A 26,673-nucleotide genomic window follows, 5' to 3' on the forward strand; every position below is an offset into this window, starting at 1 on the left:
GGTCCGGAGGGAGTGAGTTCCAGAGCTGGGGAGCAGATCGGCTGAAAGCTCTGCATTTTGCACAAAGAAGACAGGTGGTTTGGGAGGGGCGTGAAAGAAGCCATCTATACTAAGAAAGAAAAAACGACTTTAAACAGAGAGGGGGGGGACTCAGATTTCAGCTTTTAAAAACGTACAATTTAGCGATAGAGTTGATTATTTCAGGTATGGGGCATTGCAGGCTAACAAAGAACCCAAACAACCCCCATTCCAATGGGGTGGTAGCCTGACGTAGTCCTACTCAATTCTAGTCAGAATGAGTCTGATGCTGCTCCATAGAGCTGTGATTATGGGGCGTGTTTCGAACGAACCAGGAAAAAAAATGCCTCTGTACTCAATTGGATAGACCTACAACCAATAAGAGCAACGGAGTGCGTGACGTATGTTAAACTTCCCGACCTTAAACGTACAACGTTACCTACTATGTTTACAACATGAGATTAATATCACGACATTGCGAGTTATTTACTAAATCAGACAGTCGGATGATCTGTTACCATTTGTAAGTTAGATGAACTTCGTCCCCGACGATACCCATAACGTTGGCTTGAAAAACATCGGAGCCTAGCATGTTCCTCCACTTGTTCAGCAGCCAGGATTCCGGGCTCCCGAAAAGGAGCTGGCAACGACCGCTGGTTATATCCAACTCGTCGTTCACGCCGAGTTGCATCGCCGTTTGGTGACGTGGTTGATTATGTTACTGTTGATCATCTGTCCATCATCGTATAAAGCCCGCCCTGACAATTTAATTGGCCCGCCAGATATTAGGCAAGCATACTCGCGCTACTATTGAGCAATGCCAGACCGAACTTCCCGACCTCAAACGTTGTGGGCGGGACTAAGTTCGGAATGGCACCCAGGCTAATGGGGTGGACCCGTTCGTCTGCTTCAGGTTGCATGTTTTCTAAACAAAAACCAGGCTTTGTTGGGCTGCTGGATAAAACCTGGAACTAAACGCTATTTCTGACATTTTAAATTGAAAAATCTTCCTGGATGGAAGAGAAACGTCTTTAAACTTTGAAAGAAAGTCCAGTGGATTGATTTTAACCTTTCTGGAATGACTGACCTGAACAACTGAGAATATCCTCAAGCATTTTAAACCAATATTACAATTGTGATTTTATTAGATATTTCCCTTGCACTAACTACACTCATGTAAATGTCTTATTAGGGTTTTACACTTTTTCTTTATCTCGGAAGCTTGATTGTCCAAAGTCCAGTTTTGCAGGACTTTACTGAAACCTTTGAGTGAAAAAGTGCAAACTTCTACTTGAATCTGTGAGCTAGCTGCATCTTTCTCTTCTCTTCTGCATGATTGCAACCGTACTTTAAACATGTTACCACCCCCTAAAGGGCTGGAATTAAACATTTAGCTACTTACATATTTTAGCTACTTAATTGAGTTTACTTACCGTATTTTCACGACCATAAGGCGCACCGTACTAAAAGGCGCAGTCTCAGTTATGTGTCCCATTTCTGTATTTAACACACACATAAGGCGCACCGGACTATAGGGCGCGTTTTTTATATACAGGTACATGTCCTCTACTACCTTTAAATACCTCTACTGCATATTTAAAAATACAGCGGGGGCAAAACTGAGTATGACTGTGCTTTATTCATGTATTTATTACAAAGTATTAATCAAACCTGGCAGCTGGCCGTGAGACAGACACATCGCAGATGACACAGCGCTGTGATCACTCCTAAATTAACTTAAAATCCTGAAACCTGCCGACGGCATATGTTCGCTTTTATGGGTGCCTGCAGTTTAGCCTAAATTATTTAGATGAAAAACACCTGCCATCCACTGCGTGAACCCAGAGGCTACCCAGCCTAGAGGCTGCTGATGAAAGGATTTCTCCTGTCGGCGCACCGCTGGTATGTGGGGGTCTGAGCGCCTCCGACAGAAATAGATAATCTGGATGAACTGACTGCAATTATTAAGTTTTCAGGTGGACTTTCTCACTTAAAAACATAATAAAACTACTTAATTCCCACTGATCCCAGCAAATATAGCTGCAAGATTTAGATTATTTAGATGAAAAAACACCTGCCAGCCACCGCGCTGAAGAGGAGGAGACCCGGCCAGAGGCTGCTGTTGAATTAAGTTTTCAGGTAGAAAAATAGAGCGGGAGCAAAACTGAGTATGATTGTGCTTTATTCATGTATTTATTACAAAGTATTAATCAAACCCATCAAAGTCATCATCCTCTGTTTCTGAATTAAACAGCTGCGCTAAATCAGACATGCCAGTTTCCCCTTCTTCGCTGTCAGAGTCACTTTCCGTGCAGCGCAGCTCCTCAGAAATAATGCCGGCTTTTGCGAAAGCTTGAACAACAGAGCCAGCAGACACGTTAGTCCATCTACAATCCATCCGCAAACAGTGGCGTAACTTGCCCGGCGCTGCCTTCCACTTATCCTGAAACTGTGGTCTCCGTCTGTCATCCATCGCTCCCACGCCGCTCGCAGCCTTACTTTGAACGGCCGCTTCACACCGATGTCGAGCGGTTGAAGCTCCTTTGTCAGACCCCCGGGATAACGGCGAGCACAGTATCCATTTGATTCACCTTTTTTTTCACATCGGCTGTGAGATGGGCACGCAGCGATGGTGATGCGTGGAAAAAACCACCTGGTCTCCTCACATAGGCTACACCTCCCTCAGCTACGCTTTCATCATCTCCTCATCCATCCAGCCTTTTCCATTTGCGTTAATATCATATGTCATCAGAGGGCTGTGTCTGTCTCGCTGTCAGCTCCCAGATCAGCTTCTCTGATTGGTTGATGCGGCGCGTCCAGCAGCAAAACTTCAATTTTTCCATCTCGAGCAGCAGCAGCGCGTTGGCAGATGCTTAAATGCGCCTGCTGCTCAAAACGCGCTGCGGGACCTTTTGCTGCACCTATACGCGCGTCAACCATTGACTTTGCATGTAAACTCGCTGCTTCTGCTGCACCTGCTGGGTCCGGTTCACACCGATGTCGAGCGGTTGAACAGCGAGCACAGGGTTAATTTGTTTCCCCATGTTTTTCACATCAGCTGTGAGATGGGCACGCATGGAGTCACATATTAACAGCGATGGTGATGAGTGGAAAAAAAAAAAACACCTGGTCTCCTTACATTCAGCCACTCTTTCATCATCTCCTCAATGAGGTGGTCTCAAAAGTCGCAGTTACAACACACATAGGGCGCACTGCACATTTTGAGGGGGAAAAAAGACGTTTAAGTGCGCCTTATAGTCGTGAAAATACGGTAAATGTAATATGTCCAAAAACCAGCACCTCTGCGATTTGAAAATAGTGTTAAATTGCACTATTCTAAATTAAAGTATTGGCCTCAATATATATGCTTCTACATTACTTACTGTAACCATTAGATAAACTGCCAGGCTGCATATTTTAACGCAGATAAACAAAACCTAATGATCTGGAAAAAATGATGGAGGATTTAAAATATGGAAAACCAAAGGCATTCAGAAAGTTAAAGATCTTTATGCTGATGGCATGTTGCTTACATTTGACCAGCTAAGCAAGAAGTATTTAATATCTCCAAAACATTTTTTGAAATATTTACAATTGAAAAACTATATGTCATCAAAAATGAAAGGAATAGTTGATATTCCACCCTTAACAAAAATAGAACAGATCTGTGTTGGGGACTTAAAAGGGAAAGGTTTTCTGTCGGTTTTTTATAATCTGTTGATGCTTTCCTCTAAGGATTCAGCAATTGACAAGTTAGACGCTTGGAGAAGAGAGACTCTTGAAGATATAGATGAGGAGGACTGGAACCAGGCCTGTTTAAAAGCGCAAAAACAAACGATAAACACACGATTTAAACTCCTGCAATATAAATGGCTTATGAGAACCTATATAACACCAGTTAGGCTTCATCATATGTCCAGTGATATTCCAGACACGTGTAATAAATGCTTATTTGAAAAAGGAACTCTTCTCCATTGTTTATGGGAATGTCTTAAAATCCAGAAGTTTTGGAGGGAGATTATTAGGTGTCTATCTGAAGTGTTTAAGGTTAAAGTCCCATTAGAGGTTAAAATCTGTGTTCTAGGAATATACCCAGTGGAATTTAGACAATCACAGACAAAAACCAAATTGATAGATTATGGACTTCTTCAAGCCAGAAGATCTATTGCATTATACTGGAGGAGCATGGACGCCCCCTCCCTGGGACTCTGGAAAAAAGAAATTGCAAATTCACTCGGACCGGAAAGATTAACATATATCGCCAAGGGTAAACAACAAGACTTTGAGAACCTCTGGGAGCCATATATGAGGATTATAGAGACTGAAGGCGGAGCTTATTAAATGGATGACTTGAATACAGTTTTTATTTCCATATTGTCTTATTACTTTTTCTGTATCATAATCTAAAGAGTTTTGTATTTTTGAAATAATGCAGGTTTGAATTATGAGTGCGTGAGTGAATGCTAGTATGCAGAGGTTCATGTCTGCAATGTTAAGTTTGTTTGTAAGTTTATTGTACATTAAAAGAGAAAAATTCAATAAAATATATTGGAAAAAAACAAAACCTAATGATTGCTGCTTATATTGTGCGCATTTCGTTTTCAAACAGCCTTTCTGCTCTCATTTCTCTCACCGATTGTAGAATATGTCCTGAAAAATGTCAATAAAAAATGGCAACTTGCCTTATAAAGGGTTAAAAGATTTTCCTCTGATTTGTATTCAAAGGTAAAGATAAACAGTTTGATTGTTTTAGGTGAATAAGAATAACTTCAAACCCAAATCTACCGCTTCTGGTAGGAATCATTTCTGGAAAAATGCAGATTTATTTTTTCTCTCTCTGCTGAATCCATTAAGGACTGAGTGATGACCCGCTCGCAGCTCGCTGACCTAGATTTGATATTAAATCTTCTGAAGTTTTGAAGAGATTTGAACGCCCCATTTGTCTCGGCTCCTTTCCGATCCTCGTGTCTGACTGCTGCTTTTTCTGTCTTTTCACAGATGGGGGAAGTCCCTAACACCCTGTGTGGCTACAACACTCTGAATGAACAGGTATGTTCATATATCACTGATTTTAACCACTGAACTCTCAGTCTGCTGGAAAATAATGAAACCTCCATTTGGCCAGGAAGAGAAGTGAGACCCGGATTTTAAAAGTGATTCTTAAAGAAGGCGCTGGTCACCATGTTTATTTAAACCATCTGCTTCATCAAGTCATTGCCTTAACAATCAAAGCCTCTTTGCTTTCAGCTCTTTAACCCCTTAAAACCCAGACAGTCTTAGGAGCAAATTGCCTGAAATTACATGTGAATTAAACAAGTTCAGCTCCCAAACTATAAATTGGAAATACATTTGTTTGTATTTGTGTGAAAGAAAGACATTAAGGAATATTTTTAAGGTGGAATCACTTAAATAGCGTGCCGTGGTCACTGATTGGACCAAGACTCAGGAAGCAGCATCCAGGCTTAGAGGCGGAGCCTAAAATAGAGCAGGGTGTTACTTGGTAGCCTCGTGAGACCATCCTGATCTCGCGAGCTTTCTGATTTTACTCGCAGATCAGTCTGGAGACTCTCCGTTAAAGAAAATTTGGAGCCGTTCACCAAACGAACGTCCAATCAGCGTTGGCTTTGAGGCGGGTTGAGGTGTGACGCAACGAGAAGCGCGACAGTTCAGTCTAAAGAACATGGCGGCTTCAGCCGATGAAACTAGCGTTAGCATGGCTATCGAGCAAGTTTTATCGGAATTACAGAGTATTTCTTCACTGAAAGAAGAGCGAAACACTGCTCTGGAGGCTTTTCTCAGAGGAAAAGATGTTTTTGCTCTTCTCCCGACTGGTTTCGGCAAGAGTAGCCTGGCTGTTAGTACGTCATATGCTTCGTTGATCTGATTGGTTTATTTGGCCCGTCTATCACCAACATAGGCCAATCAGCTAACCAGTATTTTCGCCCCTTCCCAAAATTACTTCAACGGAAGGTTTCAGGTGGATTCAGGTTATTCACTTGGTGCAATAAAACAAAATGACATCCATCTTTGGAATGAACAATTGGAAAGTTTTCATTTCTGCTTTTTTTTAATGGAATAAAAGAATAAAAATAATAATTTAAAATGAATTAATGAGGGTTTTCCTTCTTTTTTTCTTTTTTCTAAATGAAGCTGTAGCGAGCGGTAACTCTTTCCTCTTGCTCCAACAGCTTCAGCAGCTGAGCAAATGTTTTTACCGGTTGGGGGGGGCTGCAGAGTTGAACTTTTGAACTAAAACTTTCTTCCCGCTCTGCCCATCAGCGTGAAACCCTGCATGAGGTGATCAATGTGCGCGGCTGCATCCATGCAGTTAACCTCTGGATGAGTGACAACATTGGAATAACCATCGCCCTCTGCTGCGCCATCGGACTGCCACAGGTAATTAGAAACCCAGTCCTCCGAGACGGAACCGCATCTTTTTAGGATTAATGCGGCTCTAGGGCTGCGGCCGTTTATTGTATCTGTAACCTCACTGTCATATTTTAATCTTTGGAAAGTTTTTGAAGGATGTTTCTCTCTCTGCTTCCCTCAGCACTTTGGTTTTTTTTAACTTTCCATCTATTTAAACGGCAGATTTGTTTTCTTTGCAATATAAACATGAAACATTTCCAGGAAGTCCAGCAGATGGGAGTAATTTGGAGCTATTTTGGTGTCTGGTAGCAGTTGTTTTCTCTTCAGCTATGAACAGACAGAAGTAATCCACAAGTTTGTGGAGTTTAAAGCATCATGTTTTTTTTTTATCTATTTATTATTTAAGAAATGTGTTTTTCATTCATTACCAGAAAGCGACAGGTCATAACCTGAATTCCTCTGTGAATTTATTCTCATAATATTACAACTTTATTGTGATAATGTTGCAAATTCATTCTCATAATATTACAACTTTATTGTGAAAATGTTGCGAATTTAATCTCATATTATATCGACTTTATTCTAATGTTGTGGATTTATTCTCATAATACTACGACTTTATTTTGATAATGTTACGACTATTCTCATAATATTACGACTTTATAATAACTAATAATGTGTGAATTTATTCTCATAATATTACGACTTTATTCTAATAATGTTGCGAATTTATTCTCATAATATTACGACTTTATTCTCATTATATTACAACTTTATTGTGAAAATGTTGCTAATTTAATCTCATATTATTACGTCTTTATTCTAATGTTGCAGATTTATTCTCAAAATACTACGACTTTATTGTGATAATGTTACGACTATTCTCATAATATTACGACTTTATTGTAATAATGTTACGACTTTATTCTCATAATATTACGACTTTATTCTCATTATATTACAACTTTATTGTGAAAATGTTGCGAATTTAATCTCATATTATTACGTCTTTATTCTAATGTTGCGGATTTATTCTCATAATACTACGACTTTATTGTGATAATGCTACAACTATTCTCATAATATTACGACTTTATTGTGATAATGTTGCAAATTTATTCTCATAATATTACGACTTTATTGAGATAATGTTACGACTTTATTGTGATAATGTTACAACTTTATTCTCATAATATTACGACTTTATTGTTATAATGTTGCAAATTTAATTTCATAATATTACGACTTTATTCTAATAATGTTGGAAATTTATTCTCATATTACGACTTTATTGTGATAATGTTGCAAATTTATTCTCATATTACGACTTTATAATGACTAATAATGTTGTGAATTTATTCTCATAATATTACAACTTTATTGTGATAATGTTGAAAATTTAATCTCATAATATTACGACTTTATTCTAATACTTGTTGGAAATTTATTCTAATATTACGACTTTATTGTGATAATGTTGCAAATTTATTCTCATAATATTACGACTTTATTCTAATGTTGCGGATTTATTCTCAAAATACTATGACTTTATTGTGATAATGTTGCAAATTTATTCTCATAATATTACGACTTTATTCTAATGTTGCGGATTTATTCTCAAAATACTATGACTTTATTGTGATAATGTTGCAAATTTATTCTCATAATATTACGACTTTATTGTAATAATGTTACGACTTTATTCTCATAATATTACGACTTTATTCTCATTATATTACAACTTTATTGTTAAAATGTTGCGAATTTAATCTCATATTATTACGTCTTTATTCTAATGTTGCGGATTTATTCTCATAATACTACGACTTTATTGTGATAATGCTACAACTATTCTCATAATATTACGACTTTATTGTGATAATGCTACAACTATTCTCATAATATTACGACTTTATTGTGATAATGTTACGACTTTATTGTGATAATGTTACGACTTTATTCTCATAATATTACGACTTTATTGTGATAATGTTGCAAATTTAATCTCATAATATTACGAGTTTATTCTAATAATGTTGGAAATTTATTCTCATATTACGACTTCATAATGACTAATAATGTTGTGAATTTATTCTCATAATATTACAACTTTATTGTGATAATGTTGAAAATTTAATCTCATAATATTACGACTTTATTCTAATAATGTTGGAAATTTATTCTAATATTACGACTTTATTGTGATAATGTTGCAAATTTATTCTCATAATATTACGACTTTATTTCTCATTATATTACAACTTAATTGTGATAATGTTGCGACTTTATTCTTGTATTATTGTGACTTTATTGTGAAAAATGTATCTGTAGCGTGGCCCTAATACTCCGCCGTACCTGTGGATTATAATCTCAACATGTTTTAGAAGCAGAAGCATCTTTTTAAAGAACAGAATCAGGGAGAAAAGAGAAAATTTAAAAGGCTCATCTTACATAAATAAATGAAGATAAATACAGGAAATTATCTCATAATGTGAAATATGACTTGAACTTTGCTCTATAATAGTGCCGTTATTTTCTCCTCGGTTCACTGTGACTGAAGGTTTGACATCAGCTGCCAAGAACCTTGTTTTGCGTTTTTGACGAACAGCTTCAATGTTTCTGAAATAAAATCTGAATCTATGGATGAGATTCCAGGGCTGAGCGATTGTGTTCCCCCTCCTGCAGCTGCTGGGCATCATCCTGAGCTGCGTCTTCTGGAACCTCCTGGTGGACATGAGCCAGTCGGCCGACATGGTGGACTTCAAGCTGAAGAAGTCCGAGTTCGAGTACAGCGAGCTGGACCTGGCAGGCGCCGGCTGGTGCCTGTGCCTGCCGAGGGACGGCGGCTACCTGCCGGTCCCCGCCTCTGAGCCCGAGCTCGACCCCATTGACATTCACCTGCAGAAGCTGAAGAAGCAGCCGCCTCGCACCCACGCCCAGCTGAGAGAACTGCAGCAGTCCAGGTCGGCCAGCGGCCTGGACGAGGTGGACGTGGGCCGGAAGCAGAAGAGGGAGCACTGAGCGGTCGCCTCCAGACGGTTTTTGCCTTTTACGTTTCTGCCTTCTTTTTTTATTTGTGGTTGTGATTGATTACATTTGTTTAGGTTTCGTTGCACTACTCCATGTTGAAGGTAAGTGATCCAGTAAGCGGGGATCAGAACAACTTCGCACTTTGAATTAATTTTAAACAGAAAATTCCTTTGATTTATTTATTTTTTATCCGTCATTTCATATCTTTCTAAGCCTTGACTGAGCGACGGCTCATGTGCTAAAAGCTTACCTCAGGCTATTTGAAAGTAGCCCAGTAGTCAGAGGATGAACCCGTTTTGTTGTATAAATAAATTAATGGTTGCGTTTCGTGGTGGGAATAGGACTAGCCAGGTGTGTCTTGCGTGTAGCGTCTGTGACGGATTTCTACGGTTCCTGTCATGTTCTTTATCATGATTTTAATATTATTTTGTGCAATCACTGTACGTTGTAAGACTGATATTTGTGAAATAACATGGGATGCATGTTTTGTACTTTATATGAAATCATAAAAAACTCTATAATGGAGTTTTTTTTTCCAATTTGAATAATAATACTGTTTTTATTCCTCAAAGGGATTCCTAAGACATTATCCACATGACAAACCGGTCCCGGACAAAACGGACGGGTTTTGTATGAGTTGCATTGTTTTAATTTCCTTCCAGCTCCTGCCTTGTATAAACACAACTGTTCTTGTCAATAAAGCTGACTTTGTCTACTGGTTTCATTCCTCGATTCATTGAGATGTTTTAGCAGTTTTGCTCCTTTTCATCCAGAACACTTTTAGTCCAAATGAGAGGTGAACATTCATCATGGGAACCAACATCACTTCCATTTAAGGCTTTTTAAAGCCGTTAGAACCAATGAATTATCATTTACATCAATTACATCGTTTTCATCAGCCTCTAATTTTAACTTCAGCTGAATCAACTCCTGTGATGTGCTAGCCTCGTGAGACCATCCTGATCTCGCGAGCTTTCAATGTTTCACTCGCTAATCAGTCTGGAGACTCTCCGTTAAAGAAAATTTGGAGCCGTTCACCAAACGAACGTCCAATCAGCGTTGGCTTTGAGGCGGGTTGAGGTGTGACGCAACGAGAAGCGCCACAGTTCACTCTAAAGAACATGGCGGCTTCAGCCGATGAAACTAGCGTTAGCGTGGCTATCGAGCAAGTTTTATCGGAATTACAGAGTATTTCTTCACTGAAAGAAGAGCAAAACACTGCTCTGGAGGCTTTTCTCAGAGGAAAAGATGTTTTTGCTCTTCTCCCGACTGGTTTCGGCAAGAGTTTGATCTATCAATTGGCTCCTCTTCCTCGTCGCTCTGTTAGTATGTCATATGCTTCATTGATCCGATTGGTTTATTTGGCCCGTCTATCACCAACATAGGCCAATCAGCTAACCAGTATTTTCGCCCCTTCCCAAAATTACTTCAACCGAAGGTTTCCAGATGGATATGCAGAGCAAATCCATCTGGCAGAGTCAGGTTAGTGATGTGCTGCTTCATAGAGCTTTCTCTTCTTCTGTTGACATGAAATGTTACAGTGAGGGAAATAAGTATTTGACCATCCTGCTATTTTGCAAGTTCTCCCACTTAGAAATGATTGCGGGGTCTGGAATTCTCATCGTAGGTGCATGTCCATTGTGGGAGACATAATCTTAAAAAAAAAAGAAAATCAATGTTAATATTGGTCCAGTTACCTTTGTTTGCAAATATGTTTCCTGTAGTTTTTCACCAGGTTTGCACACTGCAGGAGGGATTTTGGCCCACTCCTCCACACACATCTTCTCTAGATCAGTCATATTTCTGGGTTGTCGCCACGGTAATTATTCACCGATCTCTATTTATTCATATTTATTCACTGGATTGCTGAAGTGAAGCCACCGGCTGCCATATTGGTACTCCCTAGTTAGACTGGTCGCAATGTAAACAATACGATCTCATTTTCAGGGGGATTAACTATTAAAATAAAGATAAATTCCTCACTTTGACACACACTGGCTGTTTCATAGCATCGGTAGATCACTTTAACTTATAATAAAAGAAATAGGTACATCAAATTGCATAGTCATTATGAAGTCTATAAATCATGAAATATGACATTATACAAATCCATCACAATAAAATTGTGTTAATGGAGCAGAATAATACTGATGTGCCAAATGTGCTAAGTTGATGATGTATATGTAACATCAAGACTGAATGACAAGAACGTGTCTGTCAATGCTAGTTTTTTCCTATTTATAAATTATGGATGAATGATGGCATATACTTTTATACTGTGTCTGTTCATTAGCCTTTAAAAAGGTTTAAGTTGTTTTTTTTTTCCATCAACATAAATGTATTTCAGCACATGACTTTTTCAAATGAGAAATACAACACACACTCCAAAAACGACGGCATCATCCACTTAAAGGTATACTATGCAACCGGTGTTGATTTTCCAGCGAGGCTCCCCCCAGAGGGCGAAAGTAAAAGTGCACTGTCGTAAATATGCTCAGCTGTTCTCCTGGTTTCTCCGTCAAGCCAGGCGCCATTCGGAAAAAGCTTGCCCGCTGTTCACCCGTGTACGACTCCTCTCTGTCCAGAGCCCTTTCCTCTTTCTTGCCTGCTCCGACATGTGCTTTCGCTTTTTTCTTGCTGGTTCTGCCATGATAACTGCACAAATATCGCCACTGCGCTAGCAACGAGCATGCCTTTCACTGGGGGCGTGTAGCAGTTCTCGCCTTAAAGCAAGACCGACTTTCGCAATGCATGAGACTTCTGAGCCTGTGGGTGCGGGCCGAGGGCTCCTGCAATTGCAAGTACAGCATTTCCCCTACAGACCACCAGGGCGGCCGAGAAAACCTTTGTTCGACCTGAAATGACTCATTTAATCATCCAAAACGTTATGGAACACATTAATTAACTGAAAAATGTTGCATAGTATGCCTTTAAGAATTCCTACATTTACATTTCACTGTGAAATATTTTCTATGTACTCTCCTTTCTATTTTCTAACGTTAGGCACAATGTCAATGGCTAACTCAGTCAATGTCTCAATAGCTACGTTTACATGGACACAAATAATCAGACTGAAGGCCTGATCAGATCAAAAATGTTTCATGTAAACATGTCAGACTGAATATTCTAATCCGATTCGGTCCGATCGGAAATAAATTTAATTCCGAAAGAGAGAGGTGGTTTTTGCCGATCGCCATTCTGATTGGCGTCCATGTAAACACCCATTCGGATCTTAAGAGTAAAATAATCTTCACTGCGCATGTGTGCGACGTCAGCGTGACGTTTTTCCGCCTTGTCAACAACAGGAAACCACCGGTCGCTATCGCTGTGAACAACATGGCGGGAGGAGTCTAGGAACGCCGACTTATACACTCAAGTTCATTTAAAGCTGCAGGAAGCAGGAATTTATCCTCTTCCTCTTTTCTCTCTCCACAGCCCACTCGCTCTCCCACGCCGGTTCAATCGCTCATTCTCTACATTTTCTCTCGGACATTTCGCTGCCAAGCGCTTTTTTCCTCCTCTCTCCTTTTTTCTTTCCGCTCGCTCCGAGCGCATCGTTTGTCAGGCCTCCCAAAAACCAGACGCAGACAGAACTGCCAAGTTTGGCAGGAAGTTCTGCGCATGCTTAAAAGATTTAATCTGATCCAACGCTTGGTACATGTATACACACGTCATGATCGGATCATTTCATTTAGTATCCATGTAAACGGAGATTTTGAATTTCCGATCAACCAAGGTTTGGATCGGATCGGGGAAATTTTGCGCATGTAAACGTAGCTACTGTTACGTTACATACGATACTAAAGGATCCATCGGCGTATAGATGGATTATTGGTTAGTTCATCCACTGACTGGGAAATTACCTGTGGAATGTCTTCCTACAGCCGGCAACCATTTTCTATTGGGTTTAGGTCTGGAGAGTGGCTAGGCCACACCAGATCTGCTTCTTCCAGAGCCGCTCCTTGGTTATCCTGGCTGTGTGCTTTGGCTCATTGTCATGCTGGAAGACCCAGCCACCTCCTTCTATAATGCTGCTCTGAGGGAAGGAGGTTGTTCCCCAAAATATGGCAATACATATTTTTATCCTCTCCTTAATACTCGCCCCGTCCAACATGCAGAAAAACACCCCAAAGCATGATGCTACCACCCCCATGCTTCACAGTAGGGATGGTGTTCAGGGGATGGTACTTGTCAAGTTATTTCTAATCTTATGCAGCTTCCCCACTTGAAAAGGGATGGATAAGTTGATGCAGACTTTGTTGAACAGGGTTTTACTCAAAGGACCACACAGTTTTCTTCCTTTTATCCTCCATTTATTTTGTGAGTGTCAGGATATATTTACAATTGGTCCAGAAGCAGGTAAAAACCTTTAAACAAACCCAAAAGAAGAAAAATAAATACTGATTTGTATGTTAGCTTACATTAATTAGTTCCACTTAAACTACAAAAGAAAATGATAAACTGTACAACACTAAACAAACCGCTGTGAATCAAACCCACAAAGTCATTAAAGTTAAATGAACAAGTAACTAAACTTAAGTTCCTTAACTTTCAAATACATTTCAAATAAATATTTACAATTACATTTATTTAAATATACAAATACTACTTTATTTTATAAATAGTTTCATATTGTTATTCTTCTTAATCTGATAGTTAATTTATAGATAAACTTAACACCAAAATTTACTATTTAACAAAATTACAATAAGTTCAAGCATAAAATCAAACAACTTTAGCACCACAATCCACCTCTTCAGTTCAGGTGTAGCTGTTAATTGGTGTTAATGGCAAACTGAAGGCCAGGCTGGAGGAACATAGGTAACTTTGCAGTCCAATCTCATAAATTACAGCTTTTCTTACCGGCTGCCTCTCCACCCGTCTACAAGTTCATCCAGATCTGCACAAGTCCAACAGGATCTCTAATCATAAGAGTCCCAAACTTTTGTTCTCTTTGTCTGGCTTTCTCCTCTGCTCCTTCCTCCATTGTCCGTCCCTCTTATAGGTCCGTGTGAAACAGTGCACTTTTTTTTTTTTTTTCCTCTTTTCTCATTTGACTTCACACCTCCCACTCGATCTTTCCATGAACCAATGGGAAGGTCGCATTTCCACTGTCGTATTTGGTATCTCTGAGTTTTATTCCTCTATAGCTTGACTTTCCGTTTGTTCCTCTACAGGTATTAAGACGATGAGCCTCCTAACATCCCTGTGAAGAATGGTGGTCCTCATTTTATCTTTCTTTGGTGGATGAACTGATTTTTGCTTGACATGTTTTGTTATGGGAGTGCAATAACTTGGGACAACCCGGACATTTACATCCCTCACAACACCTTTCTTGTCGGGATTAGCACTTACAACTTTGCCCAGTACAAACTGTCCTCTAAGGGCATTTTGGTCACACAACCAGACAATGTCCCCAACAGCAACATTCCTGTGGGAAGTGTGCCACTTGCTCCTCACAAAAAGGTTGGGACCAGCCAGCTGCCTCCAACTTTTCCAGAACTTAGTAACCTCATTTTGCATAGCTCCAAGTCGCTTAAATGAATAGTTGGAAAAATCAAACAGTCTCACATCGCCACTCTGAGATGCCCGTCCGAGCAAAAGACTGTTAGGTGTGATGTACTGAATATAACCCTCTTGACTCTGTATTCTGGCATCAATTGGGCGCTCATTTGCAAGATTTGCAGCATTATAGAGAGTTGTGTGAAATTCACTGAATGTTAGTGCAAATTCTTGACCAAGACTCTGGAAAGCTCTTTTCACAATGGCAACAGCAGCTTCAGCAGCTCCATTTCTGTGAGGTGAGTCTGCAGGGAGGATTTTCCACACCCACTCAGTCCCGTTCTTTGCTGCAGTTTCTTCCAAACCTGATATATTTTGGGTGCCCAGATACTTATACAGCTCCTCCAAAACTGGTTTTGCTCCAACAAAGTTGGTGCCTGCATCAGACCAGATCTTCTGTGGATGACCTCGGATTGCAGTAAATCTCTGATAAGCCATCAGAAAGCTCTCAGTCGAAAGCGAGCTTGCCAATTCAGTGTGAATAGCTCCACTGGCCATGCAACAAAAGACGACTCCCCAGACCTTAATCGTTACCCTTTTCTTGACGTCATCTCTGACATGATAGGGCCCGAAGAGGTCGACTGAAGTGAACTTAAAGGGAGGAGCAGGCTCAGCCCTCTCAGGTGGCAAATCACCCATCAACTGCTGACACTTAAGAGCTCGAGTTTTCCTGCAGACCATACAGTTGTCAACAATCTTTTGGGCTATCCTCCGTCCTTTCTTACGTTTGTGTGAACGTAGCATTAGTAACAGTCAGAGAAACAGGACTACACTAAAAAACAGGCCAACCAACATCCACAGATTAACGAAAATTTTCCAAAGTGACATCAGACACTACATCCATTCAAAATTTTCCCACTTTCCTTGATGGGCCTTTGGCTGGTTCCCTACAATATCTTTTAAACATCAATCTTTGTACTAACATTAAGACATTATTATCTAAAGAGAAGCATCATCTCCTGGTCAGACCCTGTAATTCAGAGAGGGGGTCACTGCAGTGGCTGGAAGTTGGCTGGCATTTGTCTGGGAAGGGCCATTTTTAATGACTGCTACTTGTTTTACTTTGAGCTCTATTGGCTTCTATTGAAAAGGCTGAGTGGAAAAACTTTGAGCTTCCATCTAAAGGTTAAATCTGCAGAGGAAAGCAGCAACCATCCATCCAAAGCAAATATCTGTTGGTAGGTTTCACAAGCTGCTCGTACATTTTAGGTGGGAAAGGGCGAGTTAATGTGTGTAAAATCCGACTGTAGCAGCATAGATTCACAGTGGAGCTAAGGCCTCAGCATAACTGATTTTAGATTGTGCTGATTAGACTGTAATATCAGTAGTTGGGGCGTTTTGGCCATGTTGAATTCTAATTATTATCAGAGCTCAGCTTCTGCAGGAACTCTTCTTTCACTAGTGTTTCCTGTGAGAGAATCCTGACAACTCAGGACTTTGATTATTATTTACATATAATAAAGAAAGAAAGAAAGAAATCAAAATTAAATTCTGTTGTTTTAACATGTTAAAATGTCGGAAATGTGCAGAAATTTGCACAATTAAAGACATCGTGAAGTCAGAAACTAGGAAATAAAATCAATAAATAAATAAAAAAGCATCTGGCTTCCACACTTTTGGGAAATATTCAGAAACACGTCTCCTAAATGAAGCATTTTAATCCTAAAACCTTCTGGCTGTTTTTTTTTTGCTAATATCTGATTCAAACACTTCTGAGTTTTTCCAATAAATTCAAGATGTTTTTTTTTTTTTTTTTTTTTTTTTTTGCAAATTTCTTACCTTGCCAGCATAGGTGTTTTTACCCTATTTTTGGGGGGGTGCTGAAGCAACCCTAATTTGAATCAAAGCACCCTTAAAATATGAGTTGTTCCTTTTAATACTGTTTGCGCTTTTTACAATAAAAACAAACAACATCAAAAAATTGACATTATAAAAACCAAATACTGTATAGTTTTTATACAGTATTTAGTTATTCAACCCCTTCAATTATATTCTGGTTCATCAGAAATAATAATAAACAAACAAGTAAACATGCCTGATGGAGCTCTTTAACTAAAATGGTTTGAGGAAAATGCTGCATTCAGGTGTTTCTGAAAAGTTCAGTCAGATTTCTGCACCTATTGATGGTGTGTTGGTGAAATGTTCACCAGCGAGGTGCTCTGATGAGTCTGAGACTGCTTTGTTTGATTGTCTTTAAAATCAAAACTCAATATCAATATATAAATTTACTGAATCAGTAGTAAATTGTTATAATTTAATTCAATTTCTACTTATTTGAATGTATAATCCATTTAATGATTGCCAGTGTAAAGAGGGAGAGGTGTAGAAGGAGGAGCGAGGTGTGAGCAAAGTGAAAGGTCAGGAAAAAACAGGTAAGAAAACAGACAGAATAGCAGCAAAGAAAAACATTTCATTCAGTGGATAATTTTCCGTGTTTTATTCTTTTTGGCACTGTCAGGATTGGGTTGTGATGTGAGGACCCAAATGCAGAGACAGGGAGGCAGGGCTGAGTTTCTTGATGATTTCATGAAGAGTAAACAAACTGAGGCAGGAATTCAAAGATCCAAAAAATCAAACATAAAAACAAAGTCAAATAAACCAGAAATCATGGAGACGTCGGGGAGGGGAAACTATCACAAGGAGGAAGACTCAGAGAGACGGAGTTGGGGGAAGTTAGACGAGGATCTGAACAGAGAGTGTATTTATGGGAGACTGAAACAAAGAGAGGACTAACGAGGAGATTGGGAGCAGGTGTGAACAGAGCAGAACAGGAAAGGAGCTAGGGAAAAAGGAGAACACAAGAGGGCAGCAGAGGGCAACTAATAAAAACCTGAAAACAAAAAATAGGAATTAAACCACTAAAACTAGAAAACATGGAATAAAATAAAACAGAATACTGAAAAGAAAACATAACAGAACCAAGTCTGTGACACACACACGAGAGAGAAAACTGATTTCATGAAAACTGATTCAAAAGTTGATTTAAAAGCTTTAATTAATTGAAATCTTCTGAAAAATGCTGCTTTTTGCTTTGCTTGTCGGGTTTTTGGCTCACGTCTCGGATACGATCCATTAGTGAACGATGGAGTCAGTCATTAGCAAAACTGAACAAGTTTCAAAAATATCTGTAGAAAACAATGAAATGAATCTTGTTCTGTCAGACAGCTCTCTGGGGGCTCAGCACCACTAAACCTCTGGTCTTAGAACCGCCCCTGTTTGCCAGGAATGTTTTCTCTTCCATCATGGACACTTCTGAGTTTATTCTTGCAGTTAAAGTTTTTTCTTGCAAAGAAAATAAAATAAATCCTAAAATTTTATTGTTTTGTTTTTTGTCAGAAAGTTCTCTTATTTTTCCTTCATCACCAAAGATCCTAATACTCCCTTTTTTTTCCCCTGAGCCGAGCAGAAGAAGGAATACTAGTCTGATCAGGTGGGTGCGGCTTTTCTTCACCGACTCATCTGTACGGTTGGTTTCTGGTCCGGATCAGGTTCTGATCGGGTCCATGTGGGTCTCGCTCTGTAAGGGTTAGATGGATGTTTGGGATCAGGCGTCCAACGTTCGCAGCCCGGCTGGGATTAGAGATGCAGGTATATGGAGGTAGTTAACCTTCCTCACTTACAGTTGGAAGCAATGAAGACCCAGAGCATGACGCTGCCTACACCGTGCAGACAGATCATTTTAAGCTTGAAGGCGTCATCTTAAGAAACCCAAACATATTTTATTCTAATTTTGGACAAATTTCTCAATAATTCCTTTTTATTCGGCTCCATCCAGGTGACCCGCAGCAGATTTCAGAGAAGTTGGAAGATTTTTTCTGTTTCTCAGTGTTTTGCTGGTTTTGAATCGGCTTCAGTGATCCATGTCAATAAATGACAGGTCTGGGCCTCCCTGGGTCCTGGATTCTCCATGATCTCTTTAAACAGGTCGGACTTTTTAGCTTCGCTAGATGGTTTAGATATCTGATTGATCAATGGTAAAATATAAAATAACCTCAATGGCTGTTTCTCTGCTACGTATCATATTATAGCTTTTAAAAATGAACAGTTAAGGGATTGAGCACCACGTTACAGTAGTAGCCATTCAAAATTTCGACACTTTCCTTGATGAGCCCTTGTCTAGTCCCCTACAATTCATTTTAAAACATCTCAAATATTCTTTCTGTTATGATTTGTGGACATTAAGATCTAAAGAGAAGCGCCACCTCCTGGTCAGGCCCTGTAATTCAGTGAAAGGGAGGAGTCAGAGTAGAAAAATATGCAAGTGGCTGGAAGTTGGAGGTGAATTTGCTGGGAGTTGCAGGGAAGTGGGCTGCCATTCGACATGGGAAGGGCCATATTGAATGGCCGCTACTGTACCTCGGTGGTTAGCACTGCTGCCTTGCAACAAGAAGGTCCGGGGTTTGAATCCTGGTTTGGACTCTTTCTGCCTGGAGTAATAAGCGTCAATGCAAAAAAAAAATTTGACCTAAATAAATAATTTTTTTCTCAAAATAAGGGTATAAGTTCTTAAACTTAGGAGGTGAGACACTTTGCCAATGGAAAAAGACAATTTAAATTTAAGATGAGAAAAAAAGTATGGCCTTATTTCAAGTGCACATTTTCTAATTATCTTATTTTAAGAGTATAATACTCATTCCATTGGCAAATCATCTTATTTACCTACTCAAATTAAGGGTAAATACATTTAACTTAAGAAATTTGGACTTATTTCTAGATCGTTTATGCAGTGCTCTCCATGCAAAAAGAAATAATTTTCGGGTTCCATTTGAAAAATGTCTCTCTTACCTCCTCAATTCGAGAACAAATGCACTTATTTTAAGAAAAAAAGACTTATCTAGATTTCAATTTTTTTCCAGTGTAGGCGAATTTGCTGGGAGTTGCAGGGAAGTGGGCTGGCCATTCGACATGGGAAGGGCCATGTTGAATGGCCGCTACTGTACCTCGGCCGTTAGCGCCGCTGCCTTGCAACAAGAAGGTCCTGGGTTTGAATCCTGGTTTGGACTCTTTCTGTCTGGAGTTATAAGCGTCAATGCAAAAAAAAAAAAAATAATGACCTAAATAAAGTATTTTTTTCTCAAAACAAGTATATTAGTTCTTAAACTTAGGAGGTGAGACACTTTGCCCATGGAAAAAGACAATTTAAATTTAAAATGAGAAAAAAAGTATTGCATTATTTTCAAGTGCATATTTTCTAATTATCTTATTTTAAGAGTAAAAATACTCATTCCATTGGCAAATCATCTTATTTACATGCTCAAATTAAGGGTAAATACATTTAACTTAAGAAATTTGGACTTATTTCTAGATTGTGTTTGCAGTGCTCTCCATGCAAAAAGAAATCATTCTCTTGTTCCATTTGCAAAATGTCTCTCTTACCTCCTCAGTTCGAGAACAAATGCACTTATTTGAAGAAAAAATGACTTATTTAGATTTTTACCCAGTGTTTATGCCTGAGAATATTTGTTTCATTTGTTTATTAGCAGGTTTAGGTTAAAGGGAAATGCAGAATAAATCCAAACGTTCTCTGCCAGTTCCGGTTGACAGGTTCAGTTGTGACTGGTTGATCACGTCCTAAGAGCAGCAAACCTGGATCATTTAGCTCCCATCTCCACCTCCATGTCCTGTCAGGACGCAGATCTCCATCATCTACCCTCCTTCCTGCGTTTTAATGAGATTTACAAACAACGCAGCAACACAACACGCTCCCATTTTTCCCTGCTGCAGGTCATCTGCTCTCATTTTTCTTCTCCTCTTCCTACAACCCCCCCCCCCCCCCCCACACACACACACACACACACCCAGATAACCATGGAAGCACACAGGTGGAATAATTACACACGGTGATTTATTTAGCCCAAAAACATAAATTCTGTAAGAGCAGGATGTGCACACATCCAAATAACCTGTGATTATGATAATGTGGGCGTATGTTTTGCTGTGACAAGTCTGAAGAGGAGAAACAGACCATTTCTACACTCTTATCTGTCAGGAAGCAGACTCACTATTTATATCCATGTTGCACAAGTGTTGAGCTCAGATAATAGCGCACAATTCCACTACTCCTGGAAATGGCTGAAATGACACTAAAAGGCCTCTGCAGTCCTCATGTTGTCAACAACCATTGGCGTGTTCTGGAGGGAGCGGATGAGCTACCAATTATCTTCTATTTGGTTCCAATCATTAGCTCGTATTTTATTATCAGTCCTGCCGTCAAAGCTGGGAGGAAAAAATACGCCTTATTTTGATTACTTGTCTTGGTTTTATAAAATTAAACCAGCACTAAAACCCACATTAATGTATCTGTATGTTCTAAGCAGTAAACACACCTTTCACTTTTGATATTAAAAATGGATTCTATCATTCTCATATTACCTGATGAAATCATGCATTAGAAATAAGCAAGACTTCCTGATAAAATATGCAGCCTTTATTTAAGCAGGCTGAGAACGGCAGCAGCATACATTAAAGGAGAAGTCTGGTCAGGAAGGAATAATCAATGGATCATCAAACCTAAAACTAATACGTTCATGGTGATTTAATTAATTTACAGTTAATCAGTACAAAAAAAAGTAAAAACAATAATATTTGTTGCAATTTTAGCCCAAATATAGTAGCCCCTCCCTCCTGCCATCTTCCAGCAGTGACGTCACGGTGCGGTAAGCCTAGCGCCATTCTCCCCGCTTTCCAAGCTAAATCAATGGGAACTACTAGACACATCTGCAATCAACAACAATTATTGAAGATTTCCAGAGGACTTCACCATTGAAATTCACCAGAGCTATAGTGAAACTGACAATGCCCACGTGCATGGCAGCTGGATGCTGGAATACATCGGGTAAAAGTGGAAAAAAAAGAGTTATTCCACCTTTCTGATTCCTGATCCTCCACGGACGGGTTGGTCGTTGGATCGCCAACTTGAAGAGGGAGGATTTGCCATCGAACTTCTGGCCAGAGAAAAAACCCGTAATATGTAGCCAACATTTGGAAGAAGAATGTTTTCAAGATGACTTGGATAATAGCGCGTTGTGACAAACACCAGATACAGCACTGGGACTTGATCAACAGCCGATACCGCACCGTGACGTCACTAACCAGTAGGTGGCAGTAGTGTTCTTTGACAAACATGGATGCCTCCAGTAAAGGACATTTAAATTAAAATTACTCTGAATTGAACCGTATGTACCGTATTTTCACGACTATAAGGCGCACCGTACTAAAAGGCGCACTCTCAGTTATGTGTCCCATTTCTGTATTTAACACACACATAAGGCGCACCGGACTATAGGGCGCGTTTTGTATATACAGGTACATGTCCTCTACTACCTTTAAATACCTCTACTGTGTATTTAAAAATACAGCGGGGGCAAAACTGAGTATGACTGTGCTTTATTCATGTATTTATTACAAAGTATTAATCAAACCTGGGTGCTGGCCATGAGACAGACACATCGCAGATGACACAGCGCTGTGATCACTCCTAAATTAACTTAAAATCCTGAAACCTGCCGACAGAATATGTTCGCTTTTATTGCCGGTATCCTGGTGCCTGCAGTTAAAATTATTTAGATGAAAAACACCTGCCAGCCACCGCGTGAACCCAGAGGCTGCTGTTGAAGGGATTTACTGTCGGTGCACCGCTGGTATGTGGGGGTCTGAGCGCCTCCGACAGAAATAGATAATCTGGATGAACTGACTGCAATTATTAAGTTTTCAGGTGGACTTTCTCACTTAAAAACATATTAAAACTACTTTATTCCCACTGATCACAGCAAATATAGCTGCAAGATTTAGATTATTTAGATGAAAAAACACCTGCCAGCCACCGCGGTGAAGCGGAGGAGACCCGCCCAGAGGCTGCTGTTGAATTAAGTTTTCAGGTAGAAAAATAGAGCGGGAGCAAAACTGAGTATGATTGTGCTTTATTCATGTATTTATTACAAAGTATTAATCAAACCCATCAAAGTCATCATCCTCTGTTTCTGAATTAAACAGCTGCGCTAAATCAGACATGCCAGTTTCCCCTTCTTCGCTGTCAGAGTATCTTTCCGTGCAGCGCGGCTCCTCAGAAATAATGCCGGCTTTTGCGAAAGCTTGAACAACAGAGCCAGCAGACACGTTAGTCCAAGCATCTACAATCCATCCGCAAACGGTGGCGTAACTTGCCCGGCGCTGCCTTCCACTTATCCTGAAACTGTGGTCTCCGTCGGTCATCCATCGCTCCCACACCGCTCGCAGCCTTACTGTGAACGGCCGCTTCAAACCGATGTCGAGCGGTGGAAGCTCCTTTGTCAGACCCTCCGGGATAACGGCGAGCACAGCGTTCATTTGATTCACCATGTTTTTCTCATCAGCTGTGAGATGGGCACGCATGGAGTCACAGATTAACTGCGATGGTGATGCGTGGAAAAAAAACTTGTTCTCCTCACATACACCTGCCTCAGCCACGCTTTCATCATCTCCTCATCCATCCAGCCCTTTTCATTTGCTTTTAATATCATATGTCATCAGAGCGCTGTGTCTGTCTCGCTGTCAGCTCCCAGATCAGCTTCTCTGATTGGTTGATGCGGCGCGTCCAGCAGCAAAACTTCAATTTTTCATCTCGAGCAGCAGCAGCGCGTTGGCAGATGCTTAAACGCTCCTGCTGCTCAAACCGCGCTGCGGGACGTTTTGCTGCGCCTATACGCGCGTCAACCATTGACTTTGCATGTAAACTCGCTGCTTCTGCTGCACCTGCTGGGTCCGGTTCACACCGATGTCGAGCGGTTGAACAGCGAGCACAGCGTTAATTTGTTTCCCCATGTTTTTCACATCAGCTGTGAGATGGGCACGCATGGAGTTACATATTAACAGCGATGGTGATGAGTGGAAAAAAAAACCCTGGTCTCCTTACATTCAGCCACTCTTTCATCATCTCCTCAATGCGGGACTGAAAAGTGAAGGGGAAGTTTTAGTGGTTAGTTCAGGCTCAGTGGGAAAATTGAGCTTTGATTTGCAAAAGGGAATAAAGGCAACGGGACTCACGTTTCCAGTAAAAGGTGTCTTTCTCTGAATCCAGTCAGTGTGGGTTGTTCCAGTAAATGAGTTGGAGGTTGGAGTTTTCAGTAATACTTTGATTCATGTCTTTCTGTGTTTTATAGTTTATTAGCTTCTTCTCCATTTTGTGTTATTCTAGTTATTTTTGATTGTAATTGAGTTCTTAGGTATTTCTTGTTTGCTCTCTGCTGCCCTCTTGTGTCAGTCTTTTTTCCCTTCTAGACTCCTCTGTTCACATCTGCTCCCAATCTACTGATTAGCCTGGTCTTTGTTCAGTCTCCCATTTATACTCCTCATGTTCAGTCACTGTTTGCTGGTTCCTCGTCGTTAATCTTTTGTTGCTCCATCATGTCCTTGCTCATGTGTTCACCCTGATGTTAGTGGATTTTTTTGGTTCTCATTATTGTACATTTTTGTATTTTTGCCTCTGTTGCGTTGGACGTGGAATTAAATCTACAAAGCTCACCTCTGACTCCTCACCACTGCATTTGGGTCCTCAAAAACCTCCACGTAACCTGACAGGCAGGAGATCAGATAGAGCCTGCAGGTGGATAAAGACACCCAGAAGACAGCAGTGATGTAATGCTCACCTACACACAATCTAACATGTGCAACCAGCATAAACATGCATGCATGGAAATTAGATCACAACAATCTAAGATGTGTAGAAAAGTGAAACCAACTGTTGAATGTGAGGAAGGAACCCCTGAGAACCATTGATCATAAAACGTACACTGCAAAAACATATAGAAAATAAGCAGAAATTGTATCAAAATAGCTTTATTTGAGCAGCTAATTTAGATAATCTGCCAATATAATGATTATCTTAGCCTTTAAGATATTTATATATATTGCCCTGGACATTTCACAACGTGTATCTCAATATGCGGAACAGGAAGATTATTAAAAACTAATTAGGTCTATATTTCTTTTTAAAAAATCTCAGCAGAGTCCATAGATCTCAAACTAAAGGGAAGAGACATCTAAAATCCTGAGACTACAGTTTGTTTTTCTGCAACACCTTTGGTGTATTTACAAAATACCAAGAAGAGATAGAAAGAAAAATTACTCTGAGAAGTAATCGCTGCTGCTTGTCCATCCTGGGAGGCTTGAAAGCTTTTCCAAGCTGCCAGGAGTTACTGAACAGGGATAACAACTGTTAACAAGCAGAAAATGTTTAAATCAGCCGTCAGTCATTTTCTTCTCCAGCTGAGCTTCTCCCACAAGGTTGGGCTGGAAAAAAACAGAGCATGTGGACAGTTAGAAATCACAACAGTTGATTATAGGTTGTCTGGAAGGCTTGTCAGGAAAAGAAAAACTGCAAACGTTTATTGTTTTTTCCACTCTGAAGCCGACAGGAGGGTCTGCAAAGATGAGCAATCAGAAAAAATCACAGGGCTTGTAGAAGAGGATGATGTTTGGTGATGCGGTGTGTCATGTTGGGGTGACACTGTTTCTAGATTGGACAGGAGGAGGAATACCTTATGAAATGTCAGGTACGATGCTGGGGGAGATATTAGTGTTGCACCGATACCGATACCAGTATCGGACGGGGCCCCGATACTGCCCTAAAATGGTGGTATCGGTATCGGCGAGTACCAACAAATAGGGCACCGATACCATTAGCCATAAGTTTATTCAACTATTGTCACCCATTCCTGGTAGACAATAAAAAGTTCTACTTGATTCACTTTGTATTAGAGTTTTTCCTGCTTCACAAAGGTAGGCAGTAGTTTGACAAAGCCATGATGGCAATTATTTTACATTATTATGGTATCGGTATCGGCCGATACTGCACAGCCAGGTATCGGGTATCGGTATCGGGGCCAAAAAATGGCATCGGCGCAACACTAGTAGATATTTCACAAAGGAACGGCCAGTACTCCAGTTGAGGGAGGATGAGAAAAATCAGACTGAGTTTGTTTACGTAAGTGGCCTAGAATCTCTCTTAGACCAGATTCTAGCTGACTGATAGAATTCTCCACTCCTGCACGCCACTGTTGATCTGGTGATGGGTCTATTTTTGGCCAGATTGTTCTGTAATGACCAAAAAATGGTACACCCAGAACTCAACCAGAAGCAATGGTTTGAAATGGTTTGAATATGAAACTGCCGCAGGTCGGGAGGGATTTACCTGCAACGGGAACTTCTGGAAGGATTTTGGACAGTTGAGTGACCAGGCAGAAATAGAGGGCAATGTTTCTAATGTTGAATTCTGGTTCACTAATCTTTTCTGAGTTTAGGGACTAATTTTGAGAGTTTCTGAAGAAGCTGGAAAGTGTGTGATGTCACAGGTGAACCTCTGAGGACTCCTGAATCCGTCCAGGTTGGTTTGGAGGAATCCTTCTTTCGACAATTACTCGTTGGTCCAGGGGAATGCACAGGGTCAGATCCATGAAAGCAGAAACAGGCAGAATGATTAAGGGGACAAACCAGAGTACGGAATCAGAGAAAAGGTCCAGAGTCAAAGCCAGATGATTCGAGATCCAGAGACAATCAAGGGGAAATCTGGTAGCGAGATCAGGGTAAAGAAAACAGGTCAGAGATCCAAAAAAACACACAATTAAAGGTTTGATAGGGATCAGTTAGGCTCAGAGAATCAGGAGGCAGAATCAGGCAGACATGCAGGTAACAGGAGCGCTGGATTAAACTCACAGATGG

The 26,673-nt window shown here is 40.1% G+C and overlaps 2 protein-coding genes across 3 annotated transcripts in view; one reads left to right on the forward strand and one right to left on the reverse strand.

The window, feature by feature from the left end:
• zgc:110329 (uncharacterized protein LOC550500 homolog) overlaps window positions 1-10,141 on the forward strand; it is a 45,680-nt gene extending 35,539 nt beyond the window's left edge. Inside the window, exons 6-8 of the mRNA XM_038281995.1 lie at window positions 5,017-5,067; window positions 6,298-6,414; window positions 9,073-10,141. Coding sequence (XP_038137923.1) covers window positions 5,017-5,067; window positions 6,298-6,414; window positions 9,073-9,408 — 504 coding nt within the window. The 3' untranslated portion in view covers window positions 9,409-10,141. The remainder of the gene's footprint in view (window positions 1-5,016; window positions 5,068-6,297; window positions 6,415-9,072) is intronic.
• A 3,489-nt stretch (window positions 10,142-13,630) lies between these two features.
• Window positions 13,631-15,690, reverse strand: LOC119781503. Of its 2 annotated transcripts, XR_005280575.1 has the most exons (3): window positions 14,584-15,690; window positions 14,281-14,512; window positions 13,631-13,784 (listed from the first exon to the last, which is right to left on the reverse strand). XR_005280575.1 is itself a non-coding variant. In XM_038281994.1 (2 exons), exons 1-2 carry the CDS (start codon window positions 15,658-15,660, stop codon window positions 14,477-14,479), a joined length of 1,113 nt encoding a protein of 370 aa, XP_038137922.1. In that variant the 5' UTR covers window positions 15,661-15,690; the 3' UTR covers window positions 13,796-14,476. The 2 variants fall into 2 exon arrangements, 1 of the variants encoding a protein (XP_038137922.1); XM_038281994.1 differs by lacking the exon at window positions 13,631-13,784 and having other exon boundaries at window positions 13,796-14,512.
• Window positions 15,691-26,673: the final 10,983 nt, after the last annotated feature.

Source organism: Cyprinodon tularosa, unplaced genomic scaffold, assembly GCF_016077235.1.
Source record: "Cyprinodon tularosa strain WSP-4 unplaced genomic scaffold, ASM1607723v1 ctg178, whole genome shotgun sequence".
Lineage (NCBI taxonomy): Eukaryota > Metazoa > Chordata > Actinopteri > Cyprinodontiformes > Cyprinodontidae > Cyprinodon > Cyprinodon tularosa.

Bases quoted from the DNA above. Each gene is read 5' to 3' on its own strand.
- LOC119781503 (XM_038281994.1), bottom strand. From the start codon at position 15,660: ATGGTCTGCAGGAAAACTCGAGCTCTTAAGTGTCAGCAGTTGATGGGT. The intron at 14,513-14,583 runs CAAACGGAAAGT...AATGCGACCTTC, and splicing joins TCTTAATACCTGTAGAGGAA to CCATTGGTTCATGGAAAGAT.